This window comes from Echinops telfairi, unplaced genomic scaffold, assembly GCF_000313985.2.
Source record: "Echinops telfairi isolate 266 unplaced genomic scaffold, ASM31398v2 ScPeMD7_7427;HRSCAF=8465, whole genome shotgun sequence".
Classification (NCBI taxonomy): domain Eukaryota; kingdom Metazoa; phylum Chordata; class Mammalia; order Afrosoricida; family Tenrecidae; genus Echinops; species Echinops telfairi.
Window position 1 is genome coordinate 10,196,141 of NW_022111327.1, and position 15,050 is coordinate 10,211,190.

The 15,050-nt window shown below is 42.8% G+C and overlaps 1 protein-coding gene across 2 annotated transcripts in view; it reads right to left on the reverse strand.

Moving 5' to 3' along the window:
• The window catches only part of AMOT (angiomotin), a 64,312-nt gene that overhangs the window by 36,418 nt on the left and 12,844 nt on the right, over positions 1 to 15,050 (reverse strand). Inside the window, exons 3-5 of one of the 2 annotated variants that reach the window (XM_045298565.1) lie at positions 11,205 to 11,353; positions 8,232 to 8,291; positions 1,165 to 1,684 (exon numbers count right to left, since the gene is read on the reverse strand). In XM_045298565.1, coding sequence (XP_045154500.1) covers positions 1,165 to 1,684; positions 8,232 to 8,284 — 573 coding nt within the window. In that variant the 5' untranslated portion in view covers positions 8,285 to 8,291; positions 11,205 to 11,353. Of the gene's footprint in view, positions 1 to 1,164; positions 1,685 to 8,231; positions 8,292 to 8,500; positions 9,435 to 11,204; positions 11,354 to 15,050 lie in introns of both variants that reach the window. The other variant, XM_045298564.1, reaches the window with a different exon arrangement.

The window sequence follows — 15,050 nt, forward strand, 5'->3', positions numbered from 1 at the left end:
AATGAACTCCAGAATTGAGGGAGAAACCATCAGGGAGGAACAATCTTTTCTTTCTAGCTCAACAATCCCCATTTAAATTCGGAAAAACTTGGGCAGGGTAGGGTTTTTTTTCCCCTTAAAAATACTTTGCTGACAATAAGTCACTGTTTAAGATCCAGAAGCAGTTTTTGAAAATACTCTGAAATTTCTCCTCTTGGGTGTTGTTTAAGGATAGTTACTGAACAATACAAGGCAACACTCCTTCCTTCCTCCAGCTTCCTCCTGCTCTCCCTGACATTTCAGGGACAAGAAACCACACGAGTTCCAAGATGACAAAAGCGGCAAAGAGACTACCAAAGGCATAACCTTATTCACCAAAAGCTGCTGGAAGCCTAGAGCGAAGTCTCCTAGCTTGGGGCACACTCAAGAGCTAAAATCCCAGCTGTGGACGACAGGGGGGGCCCAGCAAAGAACATGAACTTGGGACACACACTCCTTTTCCTATTTCCTCAGCCTAGGGCTATCACCTGTCACCCAGCTGTGATGCTAAGCCCCTCCTGCCTCCTACACACACCAGAGAGAGAGAACAGATGTTCCACTTGAGCTGCAGCAAAACAAGGAAAAAGAGAGGTTATTGAAGAAGAGTTACTCCGTGAACCCCCACCAAAGAGCTCTGCTTTCCAGAACAAGGCAAGGCAGGACCTCACTTCAGTTAGTGAGATTTTTCTAGGAACTATGGATGACCAGGGGGGGGGGGGGCGGGAGTGGATCATCTAGGATGTAAATTCATTATTTGAATAAAAACACAAACATGAGAATAGTCTTAAAACTGGCTCAAAGGTCATCTATGGAGGCAGCATTGGTGTTCTTGGCCTTATGATGCATTCTCCCTGCCTTATGGAACTCTAAAGTAATCTGCTAAATCTCCTTTAGTGTTATGGTGCCTGGAAAGACCATATAATTCATTTTCCTCCACATAGAAATACTACCCCTCCTAGATAGGTAGACAGAAAGAAGGTCTTTTCCAAAGTATAATCCATATAAAAAACCTTCTGATACAAGAACCCTGAAGATGTGTCCATAAATAATGCAGGTACCCACAAATGGAAACTTTCATATTTACATGAAACAAGTCCCACGGATAAGGTTTAAAGGAGACTTACCATCCCTACATGGGGGCCTCACCTTCTGCAGTCTTGCCACTTTCTCGTAGCATCCTTCCAACTCCTGCCGCAAGTTTCGGTTCTCCTCCGAGAGGATTTCCACCATTTGCTGGGCTCTAGAAACAATGGCAAAAGGGTCCACAGGCATTGGTTGATAAGAAGCAGATGACTGCTGAGCCCGAGGCATGGCGGAATAGGCCTCTCCTGGCTGTTGCTGTTGCTGTTGCTGTTGTTGATGCTGATGCTGTTGCTGCTGTTGGTGGTGGTGGTGGTGGTGGTGCTGGTGCTGGTGCTGGTGCTGACTCAGAGCCGACTGGGCTAGACGGTAGTGATCTCCCTGATGCTGCTGATTAGGAAGGTAATGTTGCTGCGCCCTAGGCAGGTGAGCTGAGTGGTCCCCTTGGGTTGAGACCAAAGGAGACAATCTAGTGGATGGTGGAGATTGCAGCAAAGACAAGGAACCACCTGATGTAAGGGAAGAAGTAGGGCTGTGAGGCTGCGAGTTTCTGGCGGACAGTGGCAATGAGATATCCTGTGAGGGCCTGCAAACAGAAAGGATAAGCTCAGGTTAAGTTCTCTACTAAGGCCTAGGGGTCGGGGAGGCAGCAGGGCATAAGACAGTAAGATGAGGAAGTTACAGGGTCCCCTAGTATACCTGCACAATGATGAGCAGGCAGGGTTCCACGGTCTCTGCAAAGACCCTTACAGAATTTTCCAAGTCTGGCTTTCTGTGAACTTTCCTAACATAAAGACCTAACAGAGAAGGGTATTGTCCCATAGGGGCTTGAAGCAGACGACCTGAAAGGTCTTGTGCAAATCTAAATGATGAGTGCCTATACACTCGTTGACAAAGTTAAATATTTTAAGCAATTATTCCGGAAGGCAATTTTATCATGCTATTTTAAACTAAACTGTTTCTGGCCTTCTATACGTGGCATATCACATGCAAATATTTAAATTTAGAAAATGCATTCTACTTGTACAGAATAAAACATCCAACAGTTATCTAATCCTTCCTAAATTTTTCTATCTATAGTCCCCTTTGGTTATTTTGAAGATTCCCCTTGATCATATATTTGCAAAAGATCCCTTCATGGTATACAAAATGAATACTTAACACGCAGGAATTCTTGTTGGTTATAATTATCAATAATGTAACTGTTGTTCCCCATGAAAAATGAAAACCTCAAGATTTGTAGGGATTACAGGCAAGCTATATTATCATATTGTTTTTCAAACAAATAAATTTAGTGCAACCCTGTCATTAGACGTGGGGGAAATGGAGGTCCAGAGAGGGCAATGGCCTACTAAATCTTACAGCGTAAGTCAGTGGTGGTGCCAGGGTACAGACACTGTTCTTGATCCCCATTTGTAGACTTTTCAATACCACAATACACTGCTTTCTGGACACGGTTTTCCTCTCTTCAGCCCATTGCTTATAGAGAGTTTCAGAAAGAGAACTTTGGAGCCTGTTGAATGTCCCTCTCTTCTTCTTGTACATAATCCCAGACTCCTAGCCACTAAAGCAGGGGTAGGGAGCATCTGGCCCACAGGCCATATAAGGCCAGCAATGTCATCAACACTAACCAACACCACACACCTTACGACAGAGAAGCACTTCCAGCCATCACGTTAGGGGTGAGTTCATTAAATGTTTCACCAGTATGGCCTTCAGATGATGTTATCAATTTCCAAATGGCCCTTGGGAGAAAAAAAGATTTCCCTTCCCTGCACTAAGGGAAACCATCAGATTATGTAGACGGATTCCTTCAACCATCACCACCACTAGGAAGAACATCTGTTAGTATACCCGGAAAACAACAAACTAGTTCACCCAGCCCTTCTCTCACATACTTCCCAAGTACTGGGGAGGCCTGATCTTGAGTTGAGATGTTTTAATCCATGGGAGACAGATGGCTAAGGGTATGGGATACTGATACCAATGGAGTTTAAAGACCCTATTCTACTAGCTCTGTAACTTTGCTCAATTTACTTAATGGGTATGAACCTCCGTTTCATTACTAAGGTCATAAATGACTCGCAAAAATACAGGGCTCTGCTCATTTCTGAGCTCAAAGGAAATTACAAAGAGTCTCTTATCTACCTCCCAGTGAGATAGGTTGACCTTGTTAGTGATTTTACTTATGGGATATCCATTTAATCTTTGCACGAAATTGCATAATATTCATGGTGGAACTGGGACAAATAACTAGGGGCAATTAACTTCTAACTGGCATTCCACATGCTAGGGCTTATCTCTCCCACACACATTCTAGTTAGCATTATTGTTCCTTTATCTATCCATAGAAGAGATCCTCATTAAAAGTCTTTTTGCAGCTAGAAAAACATTTAAAATACTTGCTCATGGGAACTCAATAACCCACATGTTTCTAAGAGCCCTCAAATCCACTCAGTCCCTAGGTTCTGTCCCTTGGTTACATCTATGCCTCTGGTTTCATTCTCCTATTGATCTAATTTTAGACATATGTCAACACAGATGATTGCTGAATATGAAAGATTACATATAAATTAATTGCATATAGAAAAATATACATGCTATTCATGATTACAAATGTAAAGTTGCTACCACACATGACTTTTCTTTCCAGGAGCTCAAAGCACTCATCCGATTAAAAACCCAAGAGCTTTATAAACTTATTTTTATGAGGCTTTACCCACTTTTCCTACTGCAAATCTTTAGTTTCCCTGCAGGTAACATGGACTATGCGATCTCTTTCTTCTTTTAATAAGAGGTGTGTGTGTGTGTGTGTGTGTGTGTGTGTGTTTCATTTTGAGGCTTTTGAATCTCTAATACAGAAAAATCAAACAAACAGTGACCCTTTATCAGACTTCGAAGACTGTGAATCTTGACTGAAACAAACAGCCTCATCTTCGCCCACACCACCCCCAACAGCAAATGGTAGGTTTGAACAGATGACTTGGATTTTAGCAGGCCCAGGCCTAACTCCCAGTGCCACCAGGGCTCTTTAATGTAGAAGAACCCAAAAGAAACTCATTGTTACCCATTGATTTTGACTCACCATGGCCCTATAAGACATAGTAGAACTGCCCCTGTGGGTTTCCAAAACTGTGAATCTTTACAAGGGCAGAAAGCTTCATCGTTCTTCCTCACAGCACATAGAGGGTTTGAATTGCTGTCCTTGAAGTTAGCAGGCCAACATGTAACCCACTATGTTATCAGGAGTCCTTTAATGTAGAGGAGTGCTTACATTTCTGCTTTTTAATGTTCTTTCTAGCTCTAGAAATTTTAGAGGAGAATCATCATATGAACCTTCCTCTTTGTCCCTTGGAAGTCTGAGAGATATTCTCTTTTAAAGACTGAACGCCTAGTTCTGAACTGGGATTTCTCCTCTGGCCCACTCCAGTTCCCTTGGGGCACATCAAGCACTGAAGCCGTTTCTCAAACAGACTCTCTGTCCCTAGTCACCCTCCTGGCTGGAGATTGAAAGTCTCTTGCCCTGGACAACACGGCACCTCTGAGGCGCCTGGGAAAGAAGGAGACCCCTAGATCTGTGGCGTCCAGATATGCCCAGGGCACAGGCTCAGATCATGATTCTGGGTTCTGCCTATAGATAAATGGAGATAAGCCAGATTGCCCTTGGGTTGGCAGGCTGCAAAAGGCAGCAGATCATCTGTGCAGTGGTGTTAGGAAAACCAAGGCAGTCGGGCACTCAGACTCCGAGGGTCACAAAAGGCCAGAAAGGCCTCCAAGGAACAAACTCAGTCTGGACCCCGGCATCCTCCCACCACACAGAAAGGAGGACAGTATTCCTATTTGTGTGAATTTCCCCCTGAGAACAGAAGAGAAACAAATGCAGGGGTGGGAGAGAGTTGGGAGCGGGCGGGGGTGGGGGGGGAGTACACTCAAGATTAAATAACAACACTAATGGCAATATGTGTACTAATAAAGGTGGCTGGCCAGCCTGGCGAGCTACCCAGCTCCTTCTACGACATCACAGCCTGAATCTCTCCCCACTGAAGCATTCACCATGAACAAGAAGCTGCCTGCAAACAACAGAATCACATGAGCCCACTAGAAGGCCCATGACCTGTGTCCTTGCCTCTTTCTTCCCTCCCTTCAGTCTGCTCTCTCCTAAGACAACTTGGGCCACATGTGCGCCACAAGGAAGGAGGAGACGGCCCACAGCAGGACAGAGGTCCATGGCTAAAAGCGGTGTTCTTCTCAATGCCAGATAGACTCGTTCCCAGATAAAGCAGGTGAGGACACAAAGGGAAAGCAAAAGCTGCTGCATACAGCTGAGACAGAACCTGCTACCCCGCCAGGACACTTACAGGAAGCCCCACCTTCCTCAAACACACACACACACACATTCCTGATCCACACATGTGTAAGCCCACACACGAGTGCACACAGACACACTCACTCATTCACTCATACCAGAGCAGGTACCCTCCACCCCCAACAACCTGGAACCCAATTTGCTCTCACCACAGAAAGGCTTCCTTCTCTAGCCTCTGCCTGTGAGTGCTGGAGAGGGCTGCAAATGCCTGCTGGTTCCTCTTGCACAACCAGCTCTGCACTGAACTACAGAGTGAGGTCACTCTTAGATTCCACTCAAAACGGATTTCAGGAAACCTCAGATCTGGCATGCTCTCAACCACTGAAAGGAGGTGGACTGCTTTATAAACAGAAATGATTTAGTTTTTTAAAGCAGCTGATAAATGTACAACCCCAGGAACCAGCAAAGGTTCAGGTCTCAGAAGGACGGGGACTCAAGAAACTTAACAATTCTTCAGTGCCTTGGCCTTGTTCCCCATCTGAAGTTTCGGGCATTTGGGATTTTTTTCTTTTAAGCAAGGAGGAGGACATGGGGAAGATGAAGTAATAAAAGAATTGCTTATAATGTTTGCTCATTTTAATAGCAGATCTTCAGCACTGCATGGCCCTTCTAAAAGCAAACAATGATTTTTTCACAACAATTTGTTCAAAGGGTTTGCTTTGCATCATGATCTGTAATTTGTGGATTTAGAATAAAGACTTGAGTTTGGTGCTCCCAGCAGTTACTTGGAAAAGAACTCACAAACTGTGGAGTTAGTTGGTTAAAGGAAGGGGGTCGGGGGAGTACCACTGATGAAAACAGAACACTTTTGGAAATTAATGAAGTTATCTTCTCTTGCCAGTAGTTTGTCTGCAGGTGCCACTGCCTCACCCAGGGCCCTGCAAAAAAATTTACAGTCTGAAGCTGCCTGAAGCCAACCCAATCTTCATACCGAGCACCCCCCAAGTAAGACCACTTCAGATTTCCTTATTTATCAAGCATTATTAAGCACTCTGTTCTTCTCCCAGAGAGAGAGTAAAGCTATTACCCCAAACCCATTATGGCTCTAGAGAGGGTACTCACCATAGGCCCTGCTACTTTTTTTGGGGGGGGAGGGGGGAAGACAGAGAGAGACCGACCTAGATAATTTAGGAGGGAGGAGAAAGTGTGTGAGTGGGGGGAGCATCTTCCTGTAAAATACATGCAGCTAATTTTTTTCTCATGGTTTCTACAATATGAAAAGAAAAAAAATCCTCTTTGGGCGCCTATTATTTATTTAGACAGATCAAAGGGCTTTGCCATCTAGCTTCAAACACTGCGGGAGTCATTTCAGATCACAAACAATATTGGTGAATGAGTTCTGAAAATAGCTTTCCTGGGAAGGCGGGGCCATGTGCTAAGCTGGGGTTTGGATTCTGCTCCAAACCCTTACCAACAGACCCTGTCCCACAAGGCAACAGGCTTCAAACCATCCACATATGGGAGGGAGTTCCACAGCCTGTTCCATGCTGATGGGAAAAGCAAAACAATGCCCCACCCCCAGCTTCATTGACATTTGGTTGGCTTGAATGGGTTTCCACTAAGCTAAACAGTTGAACAGACTGACCCCTCCCTGGATCTCTTGTTTCATTGGGCAGATGGGAATTGGGTTCTTGTTCTCATTTCAACCTGAAGCGCCCTGTCCATTCCCCCATTTCCTGTTCCAAGTCACTTATCAGAACTTAGGCTCTTGCCCTTTGAATGCCGCACAGGAGAGGTTGGAAGGGTTAGGCTACCAATCTGGGTTAAAGGATGGGGGGAGGGGGATCCTAAACTAGCAAGGAGGGGCAGAGTATAATGTGAGTTGCTTCTGTCTAAAACAACAAGCACCACAACACAAGCCACAGGACCTCAAAGTGGGTGCAAAAAAAATTGAAATCCCTGTAAATGCCAGGTGCATAGTTTTACCTTCACCACCAGCCCCCACCACCCCCAGTCCGTCCTTCTCTCCCAAATAACCCAATGAACTTCAAGTTAAGAGGCCTTTTCCTAAATGAGTGAGGACAAAATGTTAGCCCAGGTCCAGGGACTTCAAACCTTAAGGCCACACAAAATAGCTTGTATTCAAGATGCCAGAATATGACACATAATCGTCCTCATTGTTGCCCACAGTGTCAATCTCCTCCCCTAACTCCCAGGCTGAAATCGTACTTGTCAGACCTGGAACAACGATCGGAATCCTAAGGTCTAGTCGATACAGGAATAGGACAACACTGAGTACTTAAGGGGGATCGTTAACCTGGGTAATTTAGGAATGATTGAACATTTGAAACAGCTTTTTTAAAAGAATCCAGTGGGACAGAAGCCACGGATACCTTTTGCATTCTGCAGTTTAACATCTGACTGGCAACGCTATATGATATGGTGTGAATTCAATTCAGATACATAAAACCATGACAGACAACTAACAAACGCAACAGGGAAAAAGAAGCCATTCAGACTTCATAAACATACCAAGCACGGACCATTTTGAACCTATGCACATATACATTTCCTTCCACAATAAATAATAAAAAATAAAATAAAATGTTTCAGTAATTCTACACAAAAATCACAATTAATGGCAATCTGAGAGATTTGTTTGCAAAAAGGAAAAAAAAGGGATGCGTTGTTTGGAAGGACATAAGTGTAATTGATAGGTTGTTCAAGACTAAAGTCCAAGGTAATTTGCTTCTACTCCTCAGGATTTAATAACTCAAAAGAGGAGCATGGCCCCTTTCAATATTTTAGGATACAAAACAGTGAATACCCGCTGAAATCAAGATGTGTCTTCCTTTTGGTCGACTTGGCAGCGGTGGTCATGTTCAACCTATAAAGCCAAGGAAATGTATTGTGTTAATTAGGGCTAAAAGGCTAGATATTCAGGTTGGCAGCTGATTTACTGTCAAGGGGCCAACCATGTGTTGCAGTTTGCTATACCAAACACCTGCCTATTCCTTTCCTTAAGATTCCCAACACACAGCAGAAGAAGCTGGCTGTGGGGAAGGTCGAGAAATGACAGAAAGGGAACTCTCTTACCTGGCTGCTCCATACTCAGGGGGATGCTGATATCTCATCAGTTGCCCCTCTGTTCTCCCTGGCTGGTTCAGACGATGCTCACTATAGTAGTGGCCTGGCTCTTGGGGCTTGCACACTACAGACTGAGGAGGCATGCCCTTGAAGGGGTACTCTGGTGGGGGGCCTCGGTGTTCCATGCCCTTCAGGCTATGCTGGTTGGGAGGTGGCCCCTGGGTCTTGTAGAATTCACTGGAACTGGTAGGATTCTTGTAGAGATCACTGGGCTGTGGTGGGGAGAGGGGGGCGCTGGTAACAGGTGGGTGGGCCTTAACCCCACTGGTGGCCAGTGACATCTGCATGAGTCGTTCACTTAAGGAGCGGACATGCCCCTGCTTAAGATCTCTAAGTCCTTCATCTTGGTGTATCTTCCCAGGATGGAGTCGCTGAACTGATGGGCGTCCCTCGGTTCGCATCTTCTGGTTGGTGACTCCTGTGACATAGAAGGCAGCTCCGACACTGGCATGTTGTTGGCCCCGAAAATACTGAGACTGAACCTTGGCTTCTTCATAGGTTGGGAGTTCTTCATTATTCTGCATCCGAGGGGAGAGCTGCTTTTCCATGATGATATTTTCAGACTGGATTTCCTGTCCTTGAGGTTCTTGTCGAGCGACATGAGCTACAAGCTGTTGGTGGTGTTCTTGGTGACTCAGCACATCATTCTGAGGACCAGGGTTCCCACCGCCACTGGAAAAAGGAAGACCATTCCCTGTGGCTTGTTGGTGTATGGCCAGCAGGTTGCGATTCTCATTAGGATTGCCAAAGCGAAGCTGCTCTTGTAGCAGACGTTGCAACACTGTGGTGCCTCCACTTGGTTGGTCATCAGAATTTCTCATCTCTATTGCTGGTGGTGCCTTGTGAAGAGAGAGAGAAATTGGGCACCTGGGCTGCCCTTGACCTGGGGAGGGGAAACAGGAAGCTTAACACCCAGTTGATGGATAAATCAGTCCACTAAAGATGGAGAACATGGGTACTTGGTGATAGGGTTCCATTGTAAACTCAAGAGCTGATCTAGATGAACTGTTGGAGATTCCTGGCCTTAGCATCGAGACAATGAGGAACTTGCAGTCCTAATAGCGTTACATTTACTCTTTTACTTTTATCATGAGCCAGATATTCAATCTTAAGTCCCAAGAGAACTAGGAGAACCTAGGGATGCCAAGTAGGGTGATCAAAAAGGATAATTTCCCTGAGTCCATTTTAATAGAGTTTCTCTCTGTATTCTATTTCTTTCATTAAAATCAAACTCAAGGGGCTTTGGAGGTGGGGACGTGGCAGTGGGGGAAAATCATCCCATGAAAAGGATTCATAAAGCAATTTGGAATGTGCGAGGAGCTAACAAATGCTAAATAATAACTAAAGTAAAGAAAAGGCGAAGAGACCTTGACTTGCACCAGACATGATGATTCCTTCCATGATACAAATGTCTCTTTCTGATTTCATTATACTCTGAAGCCTAACATTTAAAAAATGTATATTAGTTTTGTATTGTCCATTTTGCATGTTCTTTATAAAGGGCTTACTAAAATAAAGGTTTGAGGCAATTAAGGTAATTATCATTGGCAATGTTTCTCTCTCAGCTATTCAGGAATAAGCATTAAGGTGTGTGTGTGTGTGTGTGTGTGTGTGTGTGTGTGTGTGTGGTGAGTACTAGTCCATTTGAAATATGCCCCTGTCAACATAGAGAAATTGAAAAATAAACCTCCCCTAATCTTTAAGGAATATGTGTTGAGTAAAACAGGTATCAATTGTATGACAACTTAAGAGTTCCATTCTGATCGTGGTACTAAGCTATGTAAAAAATGAGTAGTAGGTGATATCTTTTTCTTCTCTAATCCTACCTCGCCAGCATGATGAAGACACACAAACTCACATATCTTTGAACAAACTGTTTGTTATGGTAAATACTGCCATTAAATCCTAATGTCCAATAATGAAAGTCCCATTCTAAGGATCTTAACTCTTCTTGGAGAATGGATATCATGTCAAACAAAAAGTCACATTAAAGGTCAACCTAAAAAAAAAAGTCAATGTAGCCAGCCTTGGATTCCTAGATGAGGACTCAGGAATCCAAGTTTCCAGTCCCTTATTTCTTTATGATGGACAGTCTCTCTGAAAGCATGAAATCTCTTTCCATTAGTTTTGCAGGGAATGACTCAGAGTATGTCTGTCAATAGCAGATGAAAGGGGTCATCTTCTCTCTCTCTCTTTTTTAACCTTTTGTGTTTCCAATTGTTCCACTGAATACTAGTCCAGTTAATCCTCCTCCTAAAGGCCATTTGTAAATCATCATATTCTTTGCTGAACCACATGACTTCTAGTATGTTTTTCCTCTCGCAGCGATCCCTCAAGATTCCTCTGTGTGAGCTGCCAAATCGAAATTTTTGGACAGATAAACCTACATGCCATACGGATCTCTTTTGGTACTTAAAACAGGGAGAGATGATTACCAGACTACTTAAACCTCTCTCAAAAATTGAAAACAGGAAGTTATATGCTTAAAAAAAATCACTTATAAACAAACCCCTCCTGCAAGTCAGAAAAATACAGACATTTAGCTGCTCTAGACCCCAAAGAATATGCCACCCCCTCCCTATTCCACATCCACCCCACCCTGCGCACACACATGCACACACCCACGCACTTCATACACACCGATGAGCCATACCTATTTCTGCTTTCTTTTAGGCTTAAAGCCTTGATCAGGATAGGGAATTCTTGCTTAGGAGTAGCTCCAGAGACCGCAACGGCAGATTCCCTCTCCCCTAACACTCAGGTTCAGGGTAAGCGCCGTCAAGTGTCCAACCACTGGTCACTCTGAAATGTTCAGGAAGGATAGGGAGGGAAAAATAAAAATGTTTCTATGTTGCCACCAACGGCCAGCAGATAACCAAAGCAGTTCTTCCAAGAGATAACATGTCATATGGTGTGCTTGCCTTTTAATGAGCGACAAATTGCATCTCCACTCATGCAACAAAGAAAGGGGTGCAGTCACTAGTCACATCTGAAACTGAAAAAGATTGCTTTGCTCTAGCCTCACAGACTAGAAAGCCTCTACTTGCATTCTGGGTTGGCATGGCCATATTCACTGACACCTTTAAGATGCAACTTTAGATTGCTATCAGCATTAGAGCAGGTTCATGAAACTCATTATCCTACAGCCTGGACATCCTAATACGGTAGGTTTGGGTTAAAAATAACACTGAAGCTCCCGATTTAATAGACTCAGCCTCCTCTGGGCAAGGGGAAAACAAACAAACTTCTTTTCCCCCCAACCATGTTCTTAAATGTTTATGGCACAGTGACTGTTCCAGACATTTCCCCAAACTCATGTGAGACACAATGAGTGATACGAAAGACAAAACCCAGCTCCTGCTCTGGCAGCACTTACAATCCACTCTTACCATCCATGGAGGTAGGAACGGTAATTGGCCTTCTCAACAACAGAGCAACAACCCTTCTCCAAATGGAACATGCATTCACTGTTTCCTCGGTGCTTCCGCTGCCTTAGTATCTCAGCAAATGGAAACTACTCACTTCATAGAGACAAGATGCAAATGCTCAGTAGGCCTGGATTGAGATAATCCTTATTCCACTATCTGCTTTGGTCCAACCAAAACGGTTATAATATTGAGAAGTCTACAATTGGGTGAGGTACACATGAACCACATTCCTATCTTCTGTCCTGGCCTCAGCCAGGACGTACTCGTATCATGTTAACACAAGCCTTTAATCTGTAGCAAAGGCTCCATTTGCAGATCAAAGGAAGCACACGAGGATCTCTGCATTTGGGGAGCCTGGCCCAAACATTCGAGTTCGTTTCCTTTTTTTAATTAAAAAAATCTACAAAACCACAATAATTAATTTAACATTACTTCTTTGCAATGTTGCCAAAAATAAAGTGAACAAATATAGAGTGAACAAACACAGAAATGTGTCTTTCCATCTTATTTTGGACCAGTGCATAATCATAATCAAAAGCAAAATTGCCTCCAATCTGCAAGGTAATTATTTTAGTGTCTCCTCTACTTGAAATGCAGAGGAATGACTTCTAATTGGAATCAAAGCTGGACTGTTAGCACAGCGATGGTAAATAACAATGGTACTTCTTTTGTCCAATTCTGAACAAAACATTTGTCATTTTTCTTAAAACAGAAACAAGCAGAAAACAACCTAATGCTCTTACATTTGAGTCCCTAGAGAGAAACCACCACATAAATCTTTCACTGTATGACTTAGATTATTTGTGCCAATTTTGATTGACTTTCTCTTCACATTAAACTTCTCACTGAAGAAACTTTTTGTTGAAAGTCTTACTGTCTTCCCTTAATTGTATCTTCCCTCATCATTATTCATTTCAACCTCAAATCATTTTCTGTCAACTGGACATGGATCATTCCTCTTTCCCTATCTCAGGGCTTTTTTTATTCTATGAGAGAGACAGAGAGAGAGAAACTGTGAAGAGTCCTTTCCAGTTTATTGATTTTTTTTAAAGAACTTATGTTCATTCATGCATCAAGAAACAAAGAGAAAAATGTTAATATTTTTATTTATTAGCGAGAAGAAAGGAACCTATTTCCAGTCTCATGTGAAAAAAAACTAAAATAGTATGAATCCAGAAAAATTCTATCCACCTAAAAGTTGAATCACATCACTGCCAAAGTCTGACGTCATTCTCAATCAATAAAATAACCTGGTTTCTCCTAGACACACAAACTGTCCTTGAGTACACTTGCTTGGGAAAGAATGGATACCTGTGGTTCTCCCTTTAAAATATATATATATTCAACTTATCTGTAACAATAATAGAACCACAGGGCCATATGAAATTCTTATACTATGGGTAGTCAATAACCTCTCCCAGCATACCTGTAGTCATTAACCTCTCCCATGCCTGGGAAGTTCAGCCAATATGAGAGCTCAGATGTTTCCCAGACCAAGTCTCAGAAAAATCACCATTACAAGGTGGCCAGGGCAGACCAAATTTCCACTCTTCAAATAAATTTTTAAATATGCCTTGAAATTCTTCTTTATGGTCCTTCTACCTGCTCTTCCTATTCTGACCCAACAGCCAGGATGCAGGTTCCAAAGTCTAGGGATCATGTTTCTCTGATAAATTTGGTCAACTTGTTCATACCATTTTCCTTCCAGGTAAATGGAAAGAAGCCAGTTCGAGGTTTTCCATAAATATGTGCACAATTTGTACATGAATCACACACACACAAAAACGCACGTGCATATGCACGCACACACGCATGCATGCAGACACACATCAAAAATAAAAACAAAAATATTGTCTTCCCCTTCCCTTCACCCCAATTACAATGTGAGAGGTTGGTCCACAGTGTGGCTTGGATCATCCTACAGAACTCCTCTCTTCTAAGCCTTGCAACCCAAGGCTTTGCTTTGGGTAGTAAGAAACAAGTGTACCCGTTGAACATATCCCGAAACTTGCTGTGGATAATGGGCAGGCAGTATTATCACAATGGTTAAGGCCTGAATGTAGAGATTACGCTGCGCAAATTCAAGCCTGTATCTAACTGATCTTGTATACCGCATCTCTTAACTTTCCCAAGTCTCAATGATAATAAATAGGGATACTAGTGCTCATGCATCAAGGGATTATTATAAAAATTAAGGGAGCTAATCCATGTAAAGTATAAAGCACAGAGCCCACTATACAGCAAAGACTCGATAAATCTTTTCTATTACTCTTTTACATTATTATCACTATCATCATCATTGTTATTTCAAAGTAACCTTTCTTAGAAGGGGGTAGCAATCTTATAATGTAAGGTTGTATTTTTCTATTTTAATCTCAATTTACTTTTTTTTTTTGGCCTAAAGTCCTTAGGACATTGAAGGCTAGAATGAGAAGCACACTTGGCAGATCATCTAGTAGATCAAATCCTCCTTCTACAGATGATACCGGGGTCTAAAGAGGGTCAGATCCTATAACAAAGAGTTCTTAACCTGTGGGTTGCGACCCTTTTGGGGGTTGAAATACCCTTTCACAGGGGCCGCCGATTCATAACAGTAGCAAAATTAAAGTCATGAAGTAGAAATGAAAATAATTATTTTTGAAAATAATGTTATGATTGGGGCTCACCACAACATGAGGAACTGTATTAAAGGGTTGCAGCATTAGGAAGGCTGAGAACCACTGCTGTACAGAATGCAGGCTTTAGAACTCTCAGGGCACCAGCTCTTCCACTACAGCATATCATCCAACACTATGAGCGCTTAAGTAAAAGATGCTTCATATACATTTACTAAATCAAGTTGACCCTGGTTTGAAGAAGTACACTGCTGTTAGTTACCAATGAATCTCGCAGCATTGCAATACATTCTTTATTTCCTCTTATTCCCATTTACTCAGAAATAGTATATGAAATCATATTGAGAAAAAAACAGTTTAAAAATATATGTATATTGGGAGGCAAAGGATATTTATAGAGCTCTAGATAAAGACATGTACATATACAAATATATTATATGAGGATGGGGAAATAGA